General features: G+C 40.1%; 1 protein-coding gene across 1 annotated transcript in view; it reads left to right on the forward strand.

Annotated features, from left to right (window-relative positions):
• Positions 1-16,262, forward strand: part of Cdca2 (cell division cycle associated 2) — a 45,624-nt gene that overhangs the window by 17,346 nt on the left and 12,016 nt on the right. Inside the window, exons 8-13 of the mRNA XM_032918087.1 lie at positions 1,575-1,783; positions 3,103-3,172; positions 3,653-3,888; positions 5,034-5,109; positions 6,667-6,752; positions 7,775-7,906. Of these exons, the coding sequence (XP_032773978.1) occupies positions 1,575-1,783; positions 3,103-3,172; positions 3,653-3,888; positions 5,034-5,109; positions 6,667-6,752; positions 7,775-7,906 (809 nt within the window). The remainder of the gene's footprint in view (positions 1-1,574; positions 1,784-3,102; positions 3,173-3,652; positions 3,889-5,033; positions 5,110-6,666; positions 6,753-7,774; positions 7,907-16,262) is intronic.

Here is a 16,262-nt window from a genome sequence, read left to right on the forward strand (position 1 = left end):
CAGTCGAAAACCCTAGTGTACTGGAAATGCCAGTACTAAGGGTGACCACCAAGAACAGCAGCAACAGTGGAGTGGATCAACCTGAGCTTAGAGTGCTACAGAGGGCAGAGCTGGAGATGTGCCCTAAGCCCTTTGGAGGAGCCCAGAAGATCATGTGTGGACCCCAGACATTGGAACAAGAAGCTGTAACGTTGAAGTTGCCTGGGAGACCCCAAGATGTTGGAGATGCCAGAACCTTGGGATAGCTGTTGCAGAAGTGGACCTAACCCAGGAGAAAGAAGTTTATGGGGGACCCCATTCTCAGTTGATTGATTGGCTGCAAGCATCCACCTCTGTATTTGTCAGGCTCTGGCAGAGCCTCTCAGGAAATATCTATAGTTAGAGAAAGCACTGAGGTAGCTGGAGTGCTTTGCAACTCTGTAAGAATAACAACAATATCAACCAGACAGACACCCCAGAGGTCCCAGGGATTAAACCACCAAAACGAGTACACATGGAATGACCCATGGATCCAGCTGCATATGTAACAGAGGATGGCCTTGTTGGGCCTCAATGGGAGGAGAATCCCTTGGTCCTGTGAAGGCTAGATGCCCCAATGTAGGGGAATGCCAGACAGGGAGGCAGGAGGGACTGGGTGGATGGGTATGGGGAGCACCCTCATGGAGACGGGCTGGAGGGATGGGATAGGGTGTTTCTTGAGGGAAAACCAGGAACGGGGATAGTATTTGAAATTTGTAAAGAAAATATCCAATAAAAACATGAGAAAAAAAAAAAGGACTTAATTGTAGTCAGCAAAGATGAAAAAGGAGTAGAAATCTGAATACCTCTTTGACATCAGACATAGAGATACAGAGTTTGGAGTCTTCCCAGCTGGTTTTCTGTCTTGATTTGGGAATTACAGTTAAGTGATTGGATGAATCTGAGAAGATACTTTGAACTCTCTACTTTTGACATTGTTGATACTGCTATAGGCTGTCCGGGCTTTGGAATTTAGGCTAAATGTACATTTTTATTATGGTAAGGTTAGGTATGGCCCTCATAGACTCATGTGTTTGAACAAACCTATGGGGGCCAGAGAGTAGCACTATTTGGAGGTATGGCCTTGTTGGAGTAGGTGTGTCACTGTGGGCCTGAACTTTAAGACCCTTGCTCTAGCTTCCTAGAAGTCAGTATTCTAACAGTCTCCAGATGAAGGGGTAGAACACTCAACTCCTCTTGCACCATGCCTGCCTGGATGCTGTCATGTTCCCATCTTGATGATAATGCACTGAACCTCTGAACCTATAAGCCTACCCCAATTAAATGTCCTTATAAGAGTTGCCTTGGTCATGGTGTCTGTTCACATCAGTAAAACCCTAACTAAGACTTTAAGTAAGCACTTGCGTCTGTGAAACAGGATCTTACTGTATAGCCCCAGCTGTCTTAAATTGTCCATCCTCCTGCCTCTGTCTCCTGAGTTCCAGGCTCACTAGTGGAATTTTTTAAATACCATGTTACCGTCTTGGTAAGTGTGGTGAATATCTTGTGCCTGGATAAAGCATATTTGGACAGTCTCATCTTTCCTTCCCTTGAAGGGCTTGCAGTGACTGACTGTGGAGAGGGCACAAGATCAGTTGATGCTGTTCCACTTGACACACCGGCAACACCACTGAGCTCAGGCACAGCCACTACTACCAGGACTCCTCTAATTCCTGTGTGGGGAAGCAGCAGTCCATCTACTAAGACCTTTGTGCTTCGTTCTGTGTTGAAGAAACCTTGTCAATCATTCTCAGAGAATGGAAAGGTAAGAGTTACACTTCCTAAAGCAAAGGAGTTCAGAATCATTTGCTTCAGAGTAGTAACTGAAATCCATGTGTCATGCTGGTGTGCAGGGAAACCCTCACTTGTTTTTCTTTTGTATTCTGAGATCGGTTCTGTTTTCAAGTAATATTATGTAGTATTCAAAATTCAATGTAGTAGACTATATAAGTCTAAAAGTTAATCCAAATTATAATTAACTGCATTGCCAAATTAGTTCACTATCAGTGCCTCAGTCCATGGCTTACTCATTCCAAATGTGTGGATCTTAACTGTGTCTTCAGCCATCCATGTTTCTGTGAGTGCAGTAACCTAAGGCAGGAGGGAGCTACAGGAAATAGGTAGCATGTGTGAGTGGCTCCATAAGTAGCCTTGGCATTCATACAGTAAGAACGCATTGTTGTTGTGCACGTCCTCCCCTTCTAGTGCATGGATGTGTTAGGAAGGACTCTCGGGCGGTTGCTCATTAGGAGGCTTGGTTGGGGCAGAGCAGTTCTTGGGGTGGTTACAGTTTGGAATGTGAGTAGTACTCAAACCATGGGCTGACAGGGATTCTGGCTGGGTGGTGTGGTGAGCCCCTGCAGGCCTGACTTTGTTCTGCCAGGCTTAGACCATCCCTTCCTTTATACTGTGCCCTCTGTAATCTTTCAGATAAACACAGATTTCTTCCTCAAGAACATGGTAATTCAGGCAGGAAATCCCATGCTTGTTAAAAGTACCGTTCTCACCCTTATGGCAAAGCTCCCCTTGATGTCATTGACCTGGTGTGTCTCTTTGTGTTAGTGCAGCTCTCATGCTTGGACCTTGAAACCTGGCTGATCTGACACCTAATAGAGCACACCATAACTTTAACCACTTGCACATTTATTAGCTTGCTGGATCAAAATGGGATGATTTTAACCCATACTCAGCAATTTCTGTTCTCAATTTTGGCTAACAATACTATTTATTAAAATATAGAAGCCAGGGACTGGAACAATGGCTCAACATTTGACAGCACTTCCTACTCTTTACAGAGAGGACCCAAGTCCAGTTCTTAGAACCTACATGGCAAGCCCACAATAATACATACAGGCAAAAACATTCATACACTTAAAAATAAATATTAAAAAATAAAAGATGAGAGAAGTTTTTACTTGGGCCTTTTCAGAATGGTGTTTTAAAGCTAAAAGAAAATAAAGCTAAAAGAAAGTAAGAAAATAAAAAGGTAGCCTTTTAAAAAAAAAGTTCAGCAGTCCCATTCTTTTTAGTGACTTTGTGTGTTATAAAAGGAGTAAATCTTTGATCGGTCATTATTCTGATTAGGGATACAACCCCTGTGATGACCAGGCCCATCTGATCACATGTCCGTCCAACTGTTGCAAAGGAGGAGCGGGTATGTTACTCACAGTCATCTTTAAATTAAGCGTATTATTTTCTCTTTCTGCTCAAGCTTTACCGTGTCTGAAATGACTTGGGAGTGGAGGGTGGGAGGGAAAGGTGTCTTTAGAAAGCCTCATTTGGGTTGAGGTGTACTCAGTGGTAGATGATCTGTCTGACGTGGGTGAGAGAACTGGGTTTAATCCCCAGCACCATACAGAAAGAAGTGATCTCTGTTGCCTATCAAGTTTGACTTAATGACAGAACTTGTAAAGAACTTCAAATGCTTCAATTTTATTAATACTTGAAATAATTACCTTATTTGAAAGTCAGTACCATTTTAGTCAAAAGTGTGGCTTTCACCCATTTGAATTTTCTCTACAAATTGTGTTGTTATAAAAATAGCAGCGGAATATGCCAAATTCAGACAGTCTATTGTACTTTTAGGTAAGAAAAACAGCTTAAGTTTTAGCATATTCTCATTCATTGTCTATAGGTAGAGAAAACTGTAAAACACCAGGCTGTCTGAATCTGAGGAAGAGGAAGAGAGTTACTTTTGGAGAAGACTTAAGCCCTGAAGTGTTTGATGAATCTTTACCAGCCAATACTCCATTGTGTAAAGGAGGAACACCTGTTCATCCGAGAAACGTCGGCATCACTACCAGTCCCCTGCAGTCCCCAGTTCATGAGCAGTTCCTTCAGCCAAACTTTGATGACAAGGAAGAGAATCTCGTAAGTGTGGAAACCCCAGGAGAAGTCATGCTCCTATTTCCACCAGGCTTCTCTTGTTTTTGCATAAAAATTATGATTTGAAATTATGAAGTAGGTCAGATGACATGCCACGATTCAATCTCTTACGTATAGTAGTTTCATTAAACCTAAGTGCTATTGGTTGTAAGATGTGCCTATTTTGTATAAGAAAAGAAATGCAGGTGTCTGAGACATTAAAATATGAAAAAATATCCATCTTAGAACTGAAATAATATGTTTTTAAGAGGAAAAACCATGTAGTAGGAGACACATTTTAGTAAATCTTCAGATCAACTCAGGGGGATAAAGAAAGAAAAATAACCAGTCAGGAGAAAGAGGTGACATTACTATATCCTAACAAGAGTCTAAGGACAGTAGGGGCTTATCAGCAACTTCAGCTGACATTTTAGCAGCTCAGATAAACCATGTGCAGTCTTTGAAACACATAAAGCATCAACCTTCACATAAGAAGGAATGCATTGTTTCATTAGCCCTATGTTAAATTCAAATTGTCACTAAACCTGTCCCACAGTTATAATTTTGCTGTAAAACTGATTTTGTGCACACTTCCAAATAAAACAGAAACGCTGTGATCGTCTCAGTCCATGCAGAAAAGGTGTTTTGTGAAATTGAGCATTTCTGATTAAATATCAAAACTGTGAGCAAACTGGTATGAAAGGGGGATATTTTTCAAACTGTCGTATTTTTCTATAAATTAACAACAGTTACTGTATTACAGTTATATGGGAAGGCTTTGAAATCTTTATTTTGCCATCTTACCATGAGTTTCATTGAAAAATATTGTAATACTAGATGGTGTTTCTTAATGATTTTCTTTACTCTGCTTTGTATAAGTTTGACAATGGAATTTTAAATAAACCAAATCAGTGATTAATATGACCCTTTATTGGGGTGGTTGTGGTTGGCAAATACATTTGCATTGTGAAGGTGACCACTCAGAGTTATACTTTGTTTAGCTTAGACCTTCTCATTTTCTTTTTCTTTTTTCTTTTTTCTTTTTTTAATTTCCATTCTATGCTTAGAATTCCTCTTCTAAAATAAGGCACATCATTTACTCATTCCCTGTTCTTAATGGTATCTAATTTGTACTTTTTTCCTTTGCTTAGGAAAACATACCACCACCTCAGGGATCATTTGCAATTCTGAGTCCTACTAAATCCTCATTCTCTGAGATTCCTCCAGGTATTATTTATGTTTGTCTTTTGTGAGGGGTAGCACGTGTGTGTGTGTGTGTGTGTGTGTGTGTGTGTGTGTGTGTGTGCATACACGTGCAGGGAGTGGGGCATTATCTGTCCTGTGCTGTTGCTTCCACTCTGCTTTTACTCCTCTGAGACGGGCTCTCTTACTGAATCTGAAGCTCAGCTAGTGTCCAGCAAGTGCCAGTGATCGTCCTGTCTTCACTTCCCCCATGGCATTGAGATTATTAAGCGTACGTGCAGCCTTGCCTAGCACCCACTTTGCTTTTTGAGACGGGCTTGGTTGTTAGACTAGATGGTTGTCTGGCAAACTCTAGGAACCCACTTATCTGGAATGTCAGAATCCTCCCGGCCTTCAGATTGCTCTTTTGCCATAAGATGCCCTTTTTAATTTTTTTTTTTTTTTTTTTTTGTTTTAGATTTACTTATATTTATATGTATTGCTACCCATGTTTATGTATGCCATACCTGCAGGGCTTAGAAGAGGATGGCAGATCCTCCTGGGAGTTATGAGTCTTCCGGTGTGGGTACTGAACTTGACCCTCTATAAGAGCAGCAAATACTCTTAATTGCTGAGCCATCTCTCCACCCCCAATACCTGGCTTTTTTATATGGGTTCTGGGCATCAAACCCAAGTTCTCCTGCTCAAGGAGCACTTTGACAACTGAGCTGCCTCCCTAGTGCCTTAATTCTTTTTAGCACATAAAATTTAATCTCTTTATTCTTATAAATTTTTATATGTGGTACAATAGTATGTTCTTGATTTTAAGAAAATCAAATACTGTGTATGAAAAATTATCCCTTCTTTCTATTGCAAGTGCCATACTTGATAATCATCCTCATTGAACTTAAATGGGCTTTCTCTGCTTCAAGTTGATAATGCACAGTGCTGCTGATCTCTTAGCCAACCTAGGATCAATAATAGATTTCTCTGATTGTACAACTGAGGAAGTGAAACAGTTTGAACTGTAAGGACCATTCCTAAATGGCCAAAAGTCTTATCCACCATTAGCATGGCATTCTCATTGCATATACTTGCCAAGTATATGTCTTTTGTGACCATAAAACAAAAATGTTTCCTGGTTTTTCTGGCATACCACACTTGGCTGACAAAGCCATCCTGTGAGTACTTGGATTATGGACCCTGTATTCATGTGTCCGCCTTTCTGAGATCCTTCGATGTCTTCTTACTGCTGTGGCCTGCGTTTGTGACTCTAAACCTGTAAATTACTAAGTCACAGGTAAAGTTTTGACTCTAGTCTGTCATGTTCTAAGCTTTGAACATATTACACTGTCTTTTCTAAACGTCAGGCATGTGGAAGGTGCAGTTGCATGTTCTGTTTCATGCTTTTATTGTACTCAGTCTGTATATTCAGCAACTCTTTAAACCCTCATCTGGGTCTCTCTCACTGCTCTTATTATCTGTCCTAAATATGGCATTTAAGAGCAAATGTGATGCAAAAAACACTATAAAGTTCTTTATCCATGTGATTCGTGTTGGTTTTGTGCTAAGAACCTAATTTTGCTTGTTTCCTGTTATCAGGCACTAACACTTGCAGTCCTTTAAATAAGGATGAAGAAATAGTCTATAGTGTTGGTAGATCTACACGGACTTCTCACAGAAGAAAGGTAAATGCTTATATTAAATCTTCATGCTCATGGTGATGGAGAAAATTCTGATTTTTGATGGGTGCTGTTAAGAATTAGTATTTTGTCTCACTCCTCTGAAACCTGAAATCATGCCTTGCTAATTTGATTTTAATTCTACTAGGAAAGTCCACTAGAACAAGAGCTTCCCTTCAGAATTGTATGACTGTGAAAAGCAAGCTACTTGTTAATTTAGTTTTAGATCTGTATGAAAAGATCCACATAAAATTAAGAGCCAAAAAGTAACTAAGTACATGCTTTGTGTGTAGAGGGGGGTCGGGGAGCGGGGGAGGTGTTGGTTTTTCAAGACAGGGTTTCTCTGTGTAGCCCTAGCTGTCTGGAACTCCCTCTGTCACCAGGCTGACCTTGAACTCACAGAGATCCGCCTGTCTGCCTCCTGAGTGCCAGGATTAAAAGTGTGTACCACTACCACCTGCTCTAGTACATGCCTGTTTAAACTGTTTTAGTTTGTGTTCTACGGTGACATTCAACTGACAGTATGTAGGTGTCACTCGCATCGGCTACATGTCTTTTGTTCATTAAGTTACATGTAATTGGATCTTTGTCCATATCTTTGTATATAAGCATACATACACTATTATTGGGTCTTCTGATGAAAATCGTATGGTCTAGCCTAATTTATTACAAGATAATAACAGTAAATAAATACCTGGTGAATTAATAAGCCACTAGTTCTTACTACTTTTTTCTTCCTAATATAATATCCTTCTGACTCTATGCTTGATAAGTTGACGAATGTTAATTAGTAATTCCCTCTTTTAATTTGGGCTAATGTACCTCTAACGAAATATATAAAAGTGGATAGGAGGTGTGGCTCAGTGATAGAGTGGGTACCCAGTCTGGGTTTTAGTACCAAGCACTGAAGGTGGGGCAAGCAGGATGGGCCTATCATAGGAAAAAGGTTAAAGTGAAAACTGGGCCACATCATGAAAGGTGACTGACCGTTTTATTTACTTGTCCTTACTTTGTTCCCTTTATACCAGTTGCTGAGTTCTGCAGGAACAGGTGTTTGCAACTCATACACTACACAAGCTGAGCCCTGTAAAGAGAAGATAAACAGGAGGAAATCTCAAGAAAAAAAGCATACAAGCAAAACACTTCCTAAAAAGAAACAGGCAAGAATGCTTTTCACATCTTAATACATATGGCGTGGTCCATGTCTTGGGTGTATGATGAAGGATCAGGGAAGTGTCTTTGCTAATTACCTGAGGCTAGCTCTGCATCCTCTTCATTTTAATGTCATCCAGCACAGGAGCAATAGACATGAGGGATTATTCACCTTAAGTGGTCTTCCTTTTTTTTTTTTTTTGCCATGTATTACTATGTAGCCCAGGTTGGCCTTGCATCTACCATCTTTCTCCCTCAATGCCCAGTGCTGGGAACTTCAGCGTCATGCCCAGCTCTTAAAAGTCTTCATGGACGTACATATCTTACCTTTAATGCTTTTGATCCTCAGGAAAGGTTGCATGGGCACCTGCAAAAGTTGCTTTCTTATTCTCCCAGGTACAATCAGCCAGGCTATACTCAAGCCAGGTTTTTAAGCACATATTCATTGAACTTTGCCTGTTATTTGTGACAGTGACAGAATGGCTACCACAAAAGAGTGGCTGTAGGACCGACCAGTCCTCTGTGAAGGGGTCCACATAACTCCTGCACTGTGAGCTGCTCCGGGATATGATGCTGCACCGTGCCAGCATAATGATAGCAGCCCTGACACTCGGTGCCCTCAGCCCCTTCATCTTTAAACTTTCCTTGTAACTGGCCATGCACATGCACACTGGCTACACTTGGCCGGTACCTGCCTGGTGTCTGGTAGGAGGAATGAGTGAATCAGCTGCTACTTGGACCTGTAGCCTCTAAGTCACCTCTATCTAAAGAAAATATTGGAAGCCAACTTTGCAGGTGCTATCACTGTTGTGTGCTTAGCTGATTCAACATCTTTAATACCATTTTTCCCCTTGGCCTTCTGGTGATGCTTGCTCAGAAATACCTAGCCTCCTCTCTAAGCTGAGCCTTGTGTCTATCCATCATCCATTTTATCCCGTCCCTTACTTACACAGTCATTCTACCAATAATAATATCCTGATTCTCTGGCTACTCTTAAGCTTTCAGATATCCACAGTTTTGCTTCCTAGGTTTCCTGAATTTCTTGAGCTATTTCATCCATTCTTATAATAATTGCATTTCTGTGTCCTTTTCAGCCAGCTGGTCTACCTAGCAACAGTTCAGCTCCACATTAGTTATTCCTTCTGCCATCTATTGACACTGCCGAGACACAGGTGTGGGAGTGGTTCCATCTGAAGTCATGGCTTCAGATGTTACCTGAAATTGAATCTCATCTTGCACTTTGCCTGAATAACTTTTCCAATAAATATGGTCATTTAGTTATTAATTATTAAGATCAGTGTAGACTTTATGGTATTACTTACAATAGACATTTCAAAAGCATTTAACATAATAAAACACTCACTTGTAATATTTATTAAAAGTTGATTTTTCTTGCACACATTCTTAGCATATGTATTCCTTAGAATTCTACTCTCTGCCCTTGTAAATCATTTACTTTCTGTGACTTCTTATACAGCATGGTTATTAATGATCAAGTTTTAAAACCATGTCTTCTTGATTTGTAAGTTTATGTCCAAATGCCTATTCTACACACCTTCTAAAGCCCATCTAAAGTCACTATTCTAAAATTAGTCCAGCTCCTCAGGAAAACCACATAAAAATTCTGTGAACTTCTCTCTTGTTCCATGACACAAAAAGATTACTTTTCCTTATTGATTAGCACAAATACCTCTGAGTCATCAAATTCAGAAGAAACTGCATTTTCCTGCTTTTCTTTTTTAGGCTTAGGGAAATGATGGAAGATTATCTTGCTTTAAAAGTCTGTGTTTTCAATGGTATACATGACACTTGTTGCAAAAAAAAATTGATTTTTTTTTTTAATCTATAGCTTTAAAAAACACAGTTACAAAAAGTGCATATGTATTTCTTCCTAGCACTGGCTAGAAAATTCAGGAAGGAATCAACATTAGATTGCCCTAATCCCTTCCAAGACCCTGCTGGATGACTGTAATTGATGTAGGATAAGCAGTAGAGGTAGAATAGCAATGAGAAGGGGTGTTAAGCAACAGATGACAGCCTTCAATGAATCTCTAGAAGACAAGGCAGATGGGAGCATGTTGATGGATAGAAGAGGTGGAAAGATTTACAGTTCAGAATGTGCTAGGAAAGGAACTAGAGGGATCTGGGAACCAGCCTGCCTATGGGAATCCCAAGAGACTCTGGCCCAGAATTGGCAGGTACAATGGATGAGAAGCGTGAGAAGTAGTACTGAAAAAAAAAAAAAAAGATTAACTGAAGTCTTATATATGAAATAGTCTGTACCAGTTGGCATGCAGTCCCCCTTTCCCACCCTGATGTTAAGAACAGATGTTGCCATCTAGGTTAAAGCCCTATTCTGGTATTTGTAAATTCCCACAATCTTGACAGCCAACTCTTACCCTAACACAAAGCCTAACACCCAAGACTTAAGCTGCAGCTGCCCTACCTTGCCCTGCCACACCCCATCTGACCACACATGAAGTTCCCAAGGAAAATTGCCATAGAGTAAAGACACTGAGCTGGAGTACACAGGAAACACTTTTAGGGCGTAATCTGTTCCTAAGAAGAATTTGATCATTGACTGGAACCAATTTGTTTAATAGAAGAGAGCAATACTAATAATTTACAAACAAAATAAAAGCTTGACTAGAAGAAACATGCATATTTTGTTAGGTTAAAGAAATTAAAGGGATTCTATAAAAAGCGGACAGAAAAATAATTATAAAAATTGAGATTTGGGAGGTTGCAGGTGGTTGTGCGCCTACCTCTGACTTCTTAAGGCTGCTGGGCCATTGATCTCGTAAGTGGTCCATGCCCTTATGGACAGATGGCCACAGTGCTCATATGTCATCCGTACCAGGGCAGAGGTGGGTCAGCTGGCTAAGAGCTGACATTCCCCTCCAATGTAGCATGGATGATTTCAACTCGGGGAATTGCTACACTTTGGTCCTGATACACCTGGATGGTTCCCAAGTACAGGAAAAGGCACTATTTCCTCATGGTCAAGAAGAAGGTCAGTGTCTTAGTCACCGTTCTGTAGCTGTGAAAAGACACTCTGACCAAGGCAACTCTTATAAAAAAAATTCTTTTCATTGGCACTTCCCTACCGCTTCAGAGGTTTCTTGCATTATCATGGCAGGAAGCATGGCAGCATGCAGACAGACATGGTGCTGGAGGAGCAGCTAAGAGATCTACATCCAGATCAGCAGGCAGCAGGAAGAGCTAGACACTGGGTGTGGTAAACTTAACTGTCCACAAAGTCTTGCTGGGGTTCTAGTAAGGAAGCTGTGTGGAGTAAAAATGTACAAACATTGAAAGCAACTGTCCAGGAAGTATCAGACCTAGAGATAAAAGTTGTCCTTGAACCCTTGACCTTTTCTGTCACTGACGCCTCTAAAGTTCTAAACATTCCCACAGGACCTGTGTAAGGTGGGTAACTGGCCACTGGCTGCCTTTGCTCACTCATGTTCTCTTTTCATTTTGTATATTTGAGCCTATTGTGGGATATTCTAGTATAATGACTGCCATCATATGGGTAATTTTAAAATCTAAGTAAAAGACCCAATCTGAAGTAAAACAGAATATAATCACTAAGGGAAGCATTAAAAGAGAGATCGTGGCTTCTCCCTTATTAATTCTGAGCCTAGGGTTGAGCACAGGTGTTCCTGGGCTATCTCTTATCAACATGACGAGTAGCTTACATCTCAAACCCATCATGGTTCATCTCAGATGGCTTAATGGCTATCTGTACTCTGATACAGAACTTTAAAAGAGCAACAGCAGAAATATAATAGAATGGCTTTGTAGTTGTTGAGGCCTTGCCCTTTGTATATGTATAGTGCTAAGTGATAGGTTGTGGGAAATACTTTTGTGCTTGTTTAATTGTGTATGTATCATCATTGGTTGAAGAAAAGTCAATCTGAGGCTGTTCAATATTGTATTAATTCACTGTTTGCTTATATTTAAAGAAAGATAACTCCGTCTTCACCACAATCCTTCCCCAGATCTACATCATACATACATATATATATATATATATATATATATATATATATATGTGCGTGTGTGAATATATAATAGTAGTCAGACTGGAGAAGAAGGGAACTTCCAAAAAGTAGAGTGTAAGAAAGACTTATATCTTAGGAGAAGTGGATAACCTATCCAAGGGACTTCACTACAGTTCAGAAAGGAAGGAGGAAATCTTAATTAATAAGTAAAAAATACAAAAGGGCTTTAAAAGAACCTAAGAATCCCTGTTCTCTTAGTTACTATTTGATTGCTATGGCAAAACACAATGACCAGGGTAATTTATGAAAACGTTTAATTGGTCATAGGTTCCATAGGGATAGTTTAAGCTAGATAGGCAGGAGCTTAGAGTAGAGACCAAGAGCTCACATCTCCATCTGTAAGCAGGAAGCAGAGAGAACTAAATCCAAATGGTGTGGGATGTTGTTGGGTTTTTTTGTTTGTTTTGTTTTGTTTTGTTTTTTCTTCTTTTTTTTCGGAGCTGGGGACCGAACCCAGGGCCTTGCGCTTGCTAGGCAAGTGTTCTACCACTGAGCCAAATCCCCAACCCCCTTGTTTTGTTTTTTAAACTTCAAAATCCACCCTCATGACATACTTTCCCCAGTAAGGCCTAACCTCCTAATCCTCCCCAACAGCTACCAACAGGAGACTCAAGTATTCAGATCTCTGAAACTTCTATGAGATCCCATACAAACCAGCACTCCTGGTTCAGTAGACAGGCAGGACATAGACATGTCAGTATGAAACTAAAGCACACAGATGATTGAAGAGTGGAGTTTGCTTGTAGAAAGACAGTCCAAGAGGCATCACATTTCGCAGAAATCAAAATGCTTTCTGGGTGTGGAAAGACTATTGCACTTTCAGCAACCATTTGATCATTGGAATAAGGAATGTCCCCTGTGGCAGGGGCTAGCAGAGATTTAGAAGTTGGTAGCAATGGACAAAAAGGTACACTCAAATTTCTCTGGGTGATGCAGATCTGGGCAGAGGTAAATTTGGGAGGATCTGACTGAATCTAATATTCATTTACCCTTTGACATAGTATTCCTGATTCTGGGAATGTCTCAAAGATCCACTGACAACAACACAAAAAGATGTGTCCAAAGTCATTTATCTTATCTCTATGAGGCAGAAGATTAAGCACAAACCAAATGTCACCCGATATAAGATTTGATTGATAAAATAGACTATCCACAGAGTAAGTATTACAAAGCTGTAAAAAATAGTGAAGAGAACTCCCATATGCTACTGTGGAATGATGCCAGAATATTCTCACTTACATACTTAGCAAAAAAGTTATAAACTCTGTTTAAGAAAACAGTTACTGCTTCTCTCTCATTAAGTCAATTTTTTTTTTTTTTTTTTTTTTTTTTTGGGGGGGGGCGGGGAGCTGGGGACCGAACCCAGGGCCTTGCGCTTGCTAGGCAAGCGCTCTACCACTAAGCTCTACCACTTCTCTCTCATTAAGTCACATTTTCAAGTAGCACTTAAAATGGTCTTTATAGAAGTTAAGTTAAAATGAGGTCATTGGGGTTAGGTTCTAATCAAATCTAACTGTTCTTATGAGAAGTAAAAATGTAGATATAACACCAGTGGTTCTTAGACACAATGTGCAGGTGCAGAAGGCCATCTGCAAACCAGGGACCTAGGACTTAGGATGGACCAGCTAACACATTGATCTTAAACTTGAAGCATCTAAAATGATGAAAATAATGTTAGCCTACTGTCCTAGTCAGGGCTTTTATTGCTGTGAAGAGATACCATGACTGTGGCACCTCTTAAAATGGAAACCATTTAATTGGGGCTGGCTTAGTTTCAGAGGTTTAGACCATTATGGCGGGAAGAATGACAGTATGCAATGAGACCTGGTGCTGAAGAAGGACCTGAGAGTTCTACATCTTGATCCACAGGTAGCAGGAAAAGAACTGTGTGTTACTGAGACTGGGCTTAAGTATTTGAGACCTCAGAACTGACGCCAGCAGCAACACAGTTCCTCCAATAAAGCCATACCTATTCTGACAATACTACATCTCCCAAAAGTGCTCTATAGTCCAAGCATTCAAATACATGAATGTGGGGGCCATTCTTTTTCAAACCACTACACCTACTAAGCCTGTGATGACTTTGGTAGATTGGTTCTAATAGCTGGACTGCCATTATCTAAGGAAACAAGAATATGTATATATAATGCAAACACACATAATACAGAGTTGTAGGGTTTTTGTTTTTATTTCCTTTAAAAAGAAAAGAAGTCAAACCCAGTTTATTCAGGACTGGCAGCAGAGCTTACCTGATAAGGTCACCTGGCTGGCTCAGGTCCCAGGGCTTTAGTCAAACCAAGCCCTGGGACCTGAGTTTGACCTACCTGATCTACCTGTGGAAGACAAAAATCTGTTCCCCTCAAAGTTGTGTGCTAACCTCCACATACATGCTATAGCATGTATACACATACACTGTGATTTTTAAAGAAAAAAATGTAAGCTCATTAGCCTATAGGAGCTGGTAACTAGAATAGGAGAATACATACAATTTTTTAGATTATGCTTTGGAGCCATGTATATGTCTTACATGACAATAAGTAACAGAATTCTTTTAAAAATTGGGATCAGAATGAAGCAATTTTGCTATATCAAGTTTGTAGCTTAACCTTAAAAAGCTTTTAAAGCTGGAAATTAAATATGTTACAATATAATTAAGGACTAAAAGTACAAAGAAACAGTGTGAGACACTAATAGAAGAAGTTAGTTTAAGGTATAAACAAGTTTTACTTTTATTTAGAATTAATGCCCCTGGGCTGGATTGATTACTCAGTGGTTAAGAGTACTGATTTCTCTTCCAGAGGACCCAGGTTCAATTCCCAGCACCCACATAGCAGTTTACAAATTGACTGCAACTCTGTCTCCACACACAGACTCACATAAAATAAATCTTTTTTTAAAAAGTTAAAAAATTATGACTTCTCTATGTATGACTAAAACTAAGTTTGGAGCCAGATGGTGGTCGTGGCAGCAGCAAATGCCTTTAATCCCAGCACTTGGGAGGCAGAGGCTGAGTTCGAGGCCAGTCTGTTCTATAGAGTAAGTTCCAGGACAGCCAGGGCTTCACAGAGAAACCTCATCTCAAAAGGAAAAAACCACTGAATTTAAAGGGAAGTTATCAGTATGGGTTTATCAATATTTTCCATTTAAAAGAATTTTCTATTGATAATAAGGAAGAACAAGTCTCCCTTGTCCCACTGCTGTACCTTCCTGCCAGGTAAAAGAGACCTGGGTTCCAAGGAGGAAAGGATTCTCAGATTTACAGCAGCATGTGTGGAGAGTGAGCCTGGGTCTATACTCTAGTGCAAACAAGAAAGCTCCAAATAACTGAGGTCTTATTAAAGGAGACTTTGCTATCTGAAGTCATTACAGAACACCGAAAGATGAGCGTGGGACAGGGAGTACCATGTAAATTGGTAATAACGCCTGGTCTAGAAGTGCATTTAGCATTCCAGTTCATTCTTCTGAAATGGAGAATAAAGCCTGCACTCCATTGCAGGCAAATAGTTGAGTAGTTTCAGCTCAGTTGTGAGTGAGAAGTCGTCTGTCTAAGCTGCTAATTTATTATTAAATAAGTTGGTGGGATAGCAGAAGGAACACTTAGCAAAGTGTGAGGCATTGTGGGGTCTAAAAGGTATGTCCAGACTATATATGACAAAGGATAGTCAAAATAGTTAAGGAACCCAAAAGCAAGAAATAACCCTGACTTTTAAAATGAGCAAAGAATGGATGGAGGGAGAAACAGAGACAGAATGAGCAAAGGACATGGATAATATTTCTCAAGATGATATTACAAATAGTCAACATATACATGAAATGGTGCCTGTACTACTAATGAGTGATGGTGGATTTTTTGTTGAGAATCTAAAGAAAGATATCCATTGTAGAAAACACTGTGACCCAGCAGTCCCACTTCTGGGTATTGAGAAATGAAGTCGGCTGTCAAAAGGATAGCTAAACTCCTATGCTTATGTTATTTGTAATGGCCAACATGTAGTTAACCCAAGTGCACATGGAAGGATAGATGGGAAAGAAGGTGTATTTAGTCACTGTAAAACTATCTGGTCACAAACACGAAGTACTGTCATTTGCAACACCATGTTTTAAGCCTGTGGGATGTTGTGTTAATTGAAATTAGCAGACACAGAGAAACAATTGCAGAGTCTGACATTTTAAAAGTTAGATTCAGAAGTAGTGAGTCAGATACTGATTGGTGAAGGCTGTAGGTTAGTGCAGATCGAGCACTTGTTAAAGAGTATAATTTACAAGGCAGAGTGGCACATACTTGTAATCCCAGCAC

This window comes from Rattus rattus, chromosome 12 (genome assembly GCF_011064425.1).
Source record: "Rattus rattus isolate New Zealand chromosome 12, Rrattus_CSIRO_v1, whole genome shotgun sequence".
Classification (NCBI taxonomy): Eukaryota; Metazoa; Chordata; class Mammalia; order Rodentia; family Muridae; genus Rattus; species Rattus rattus.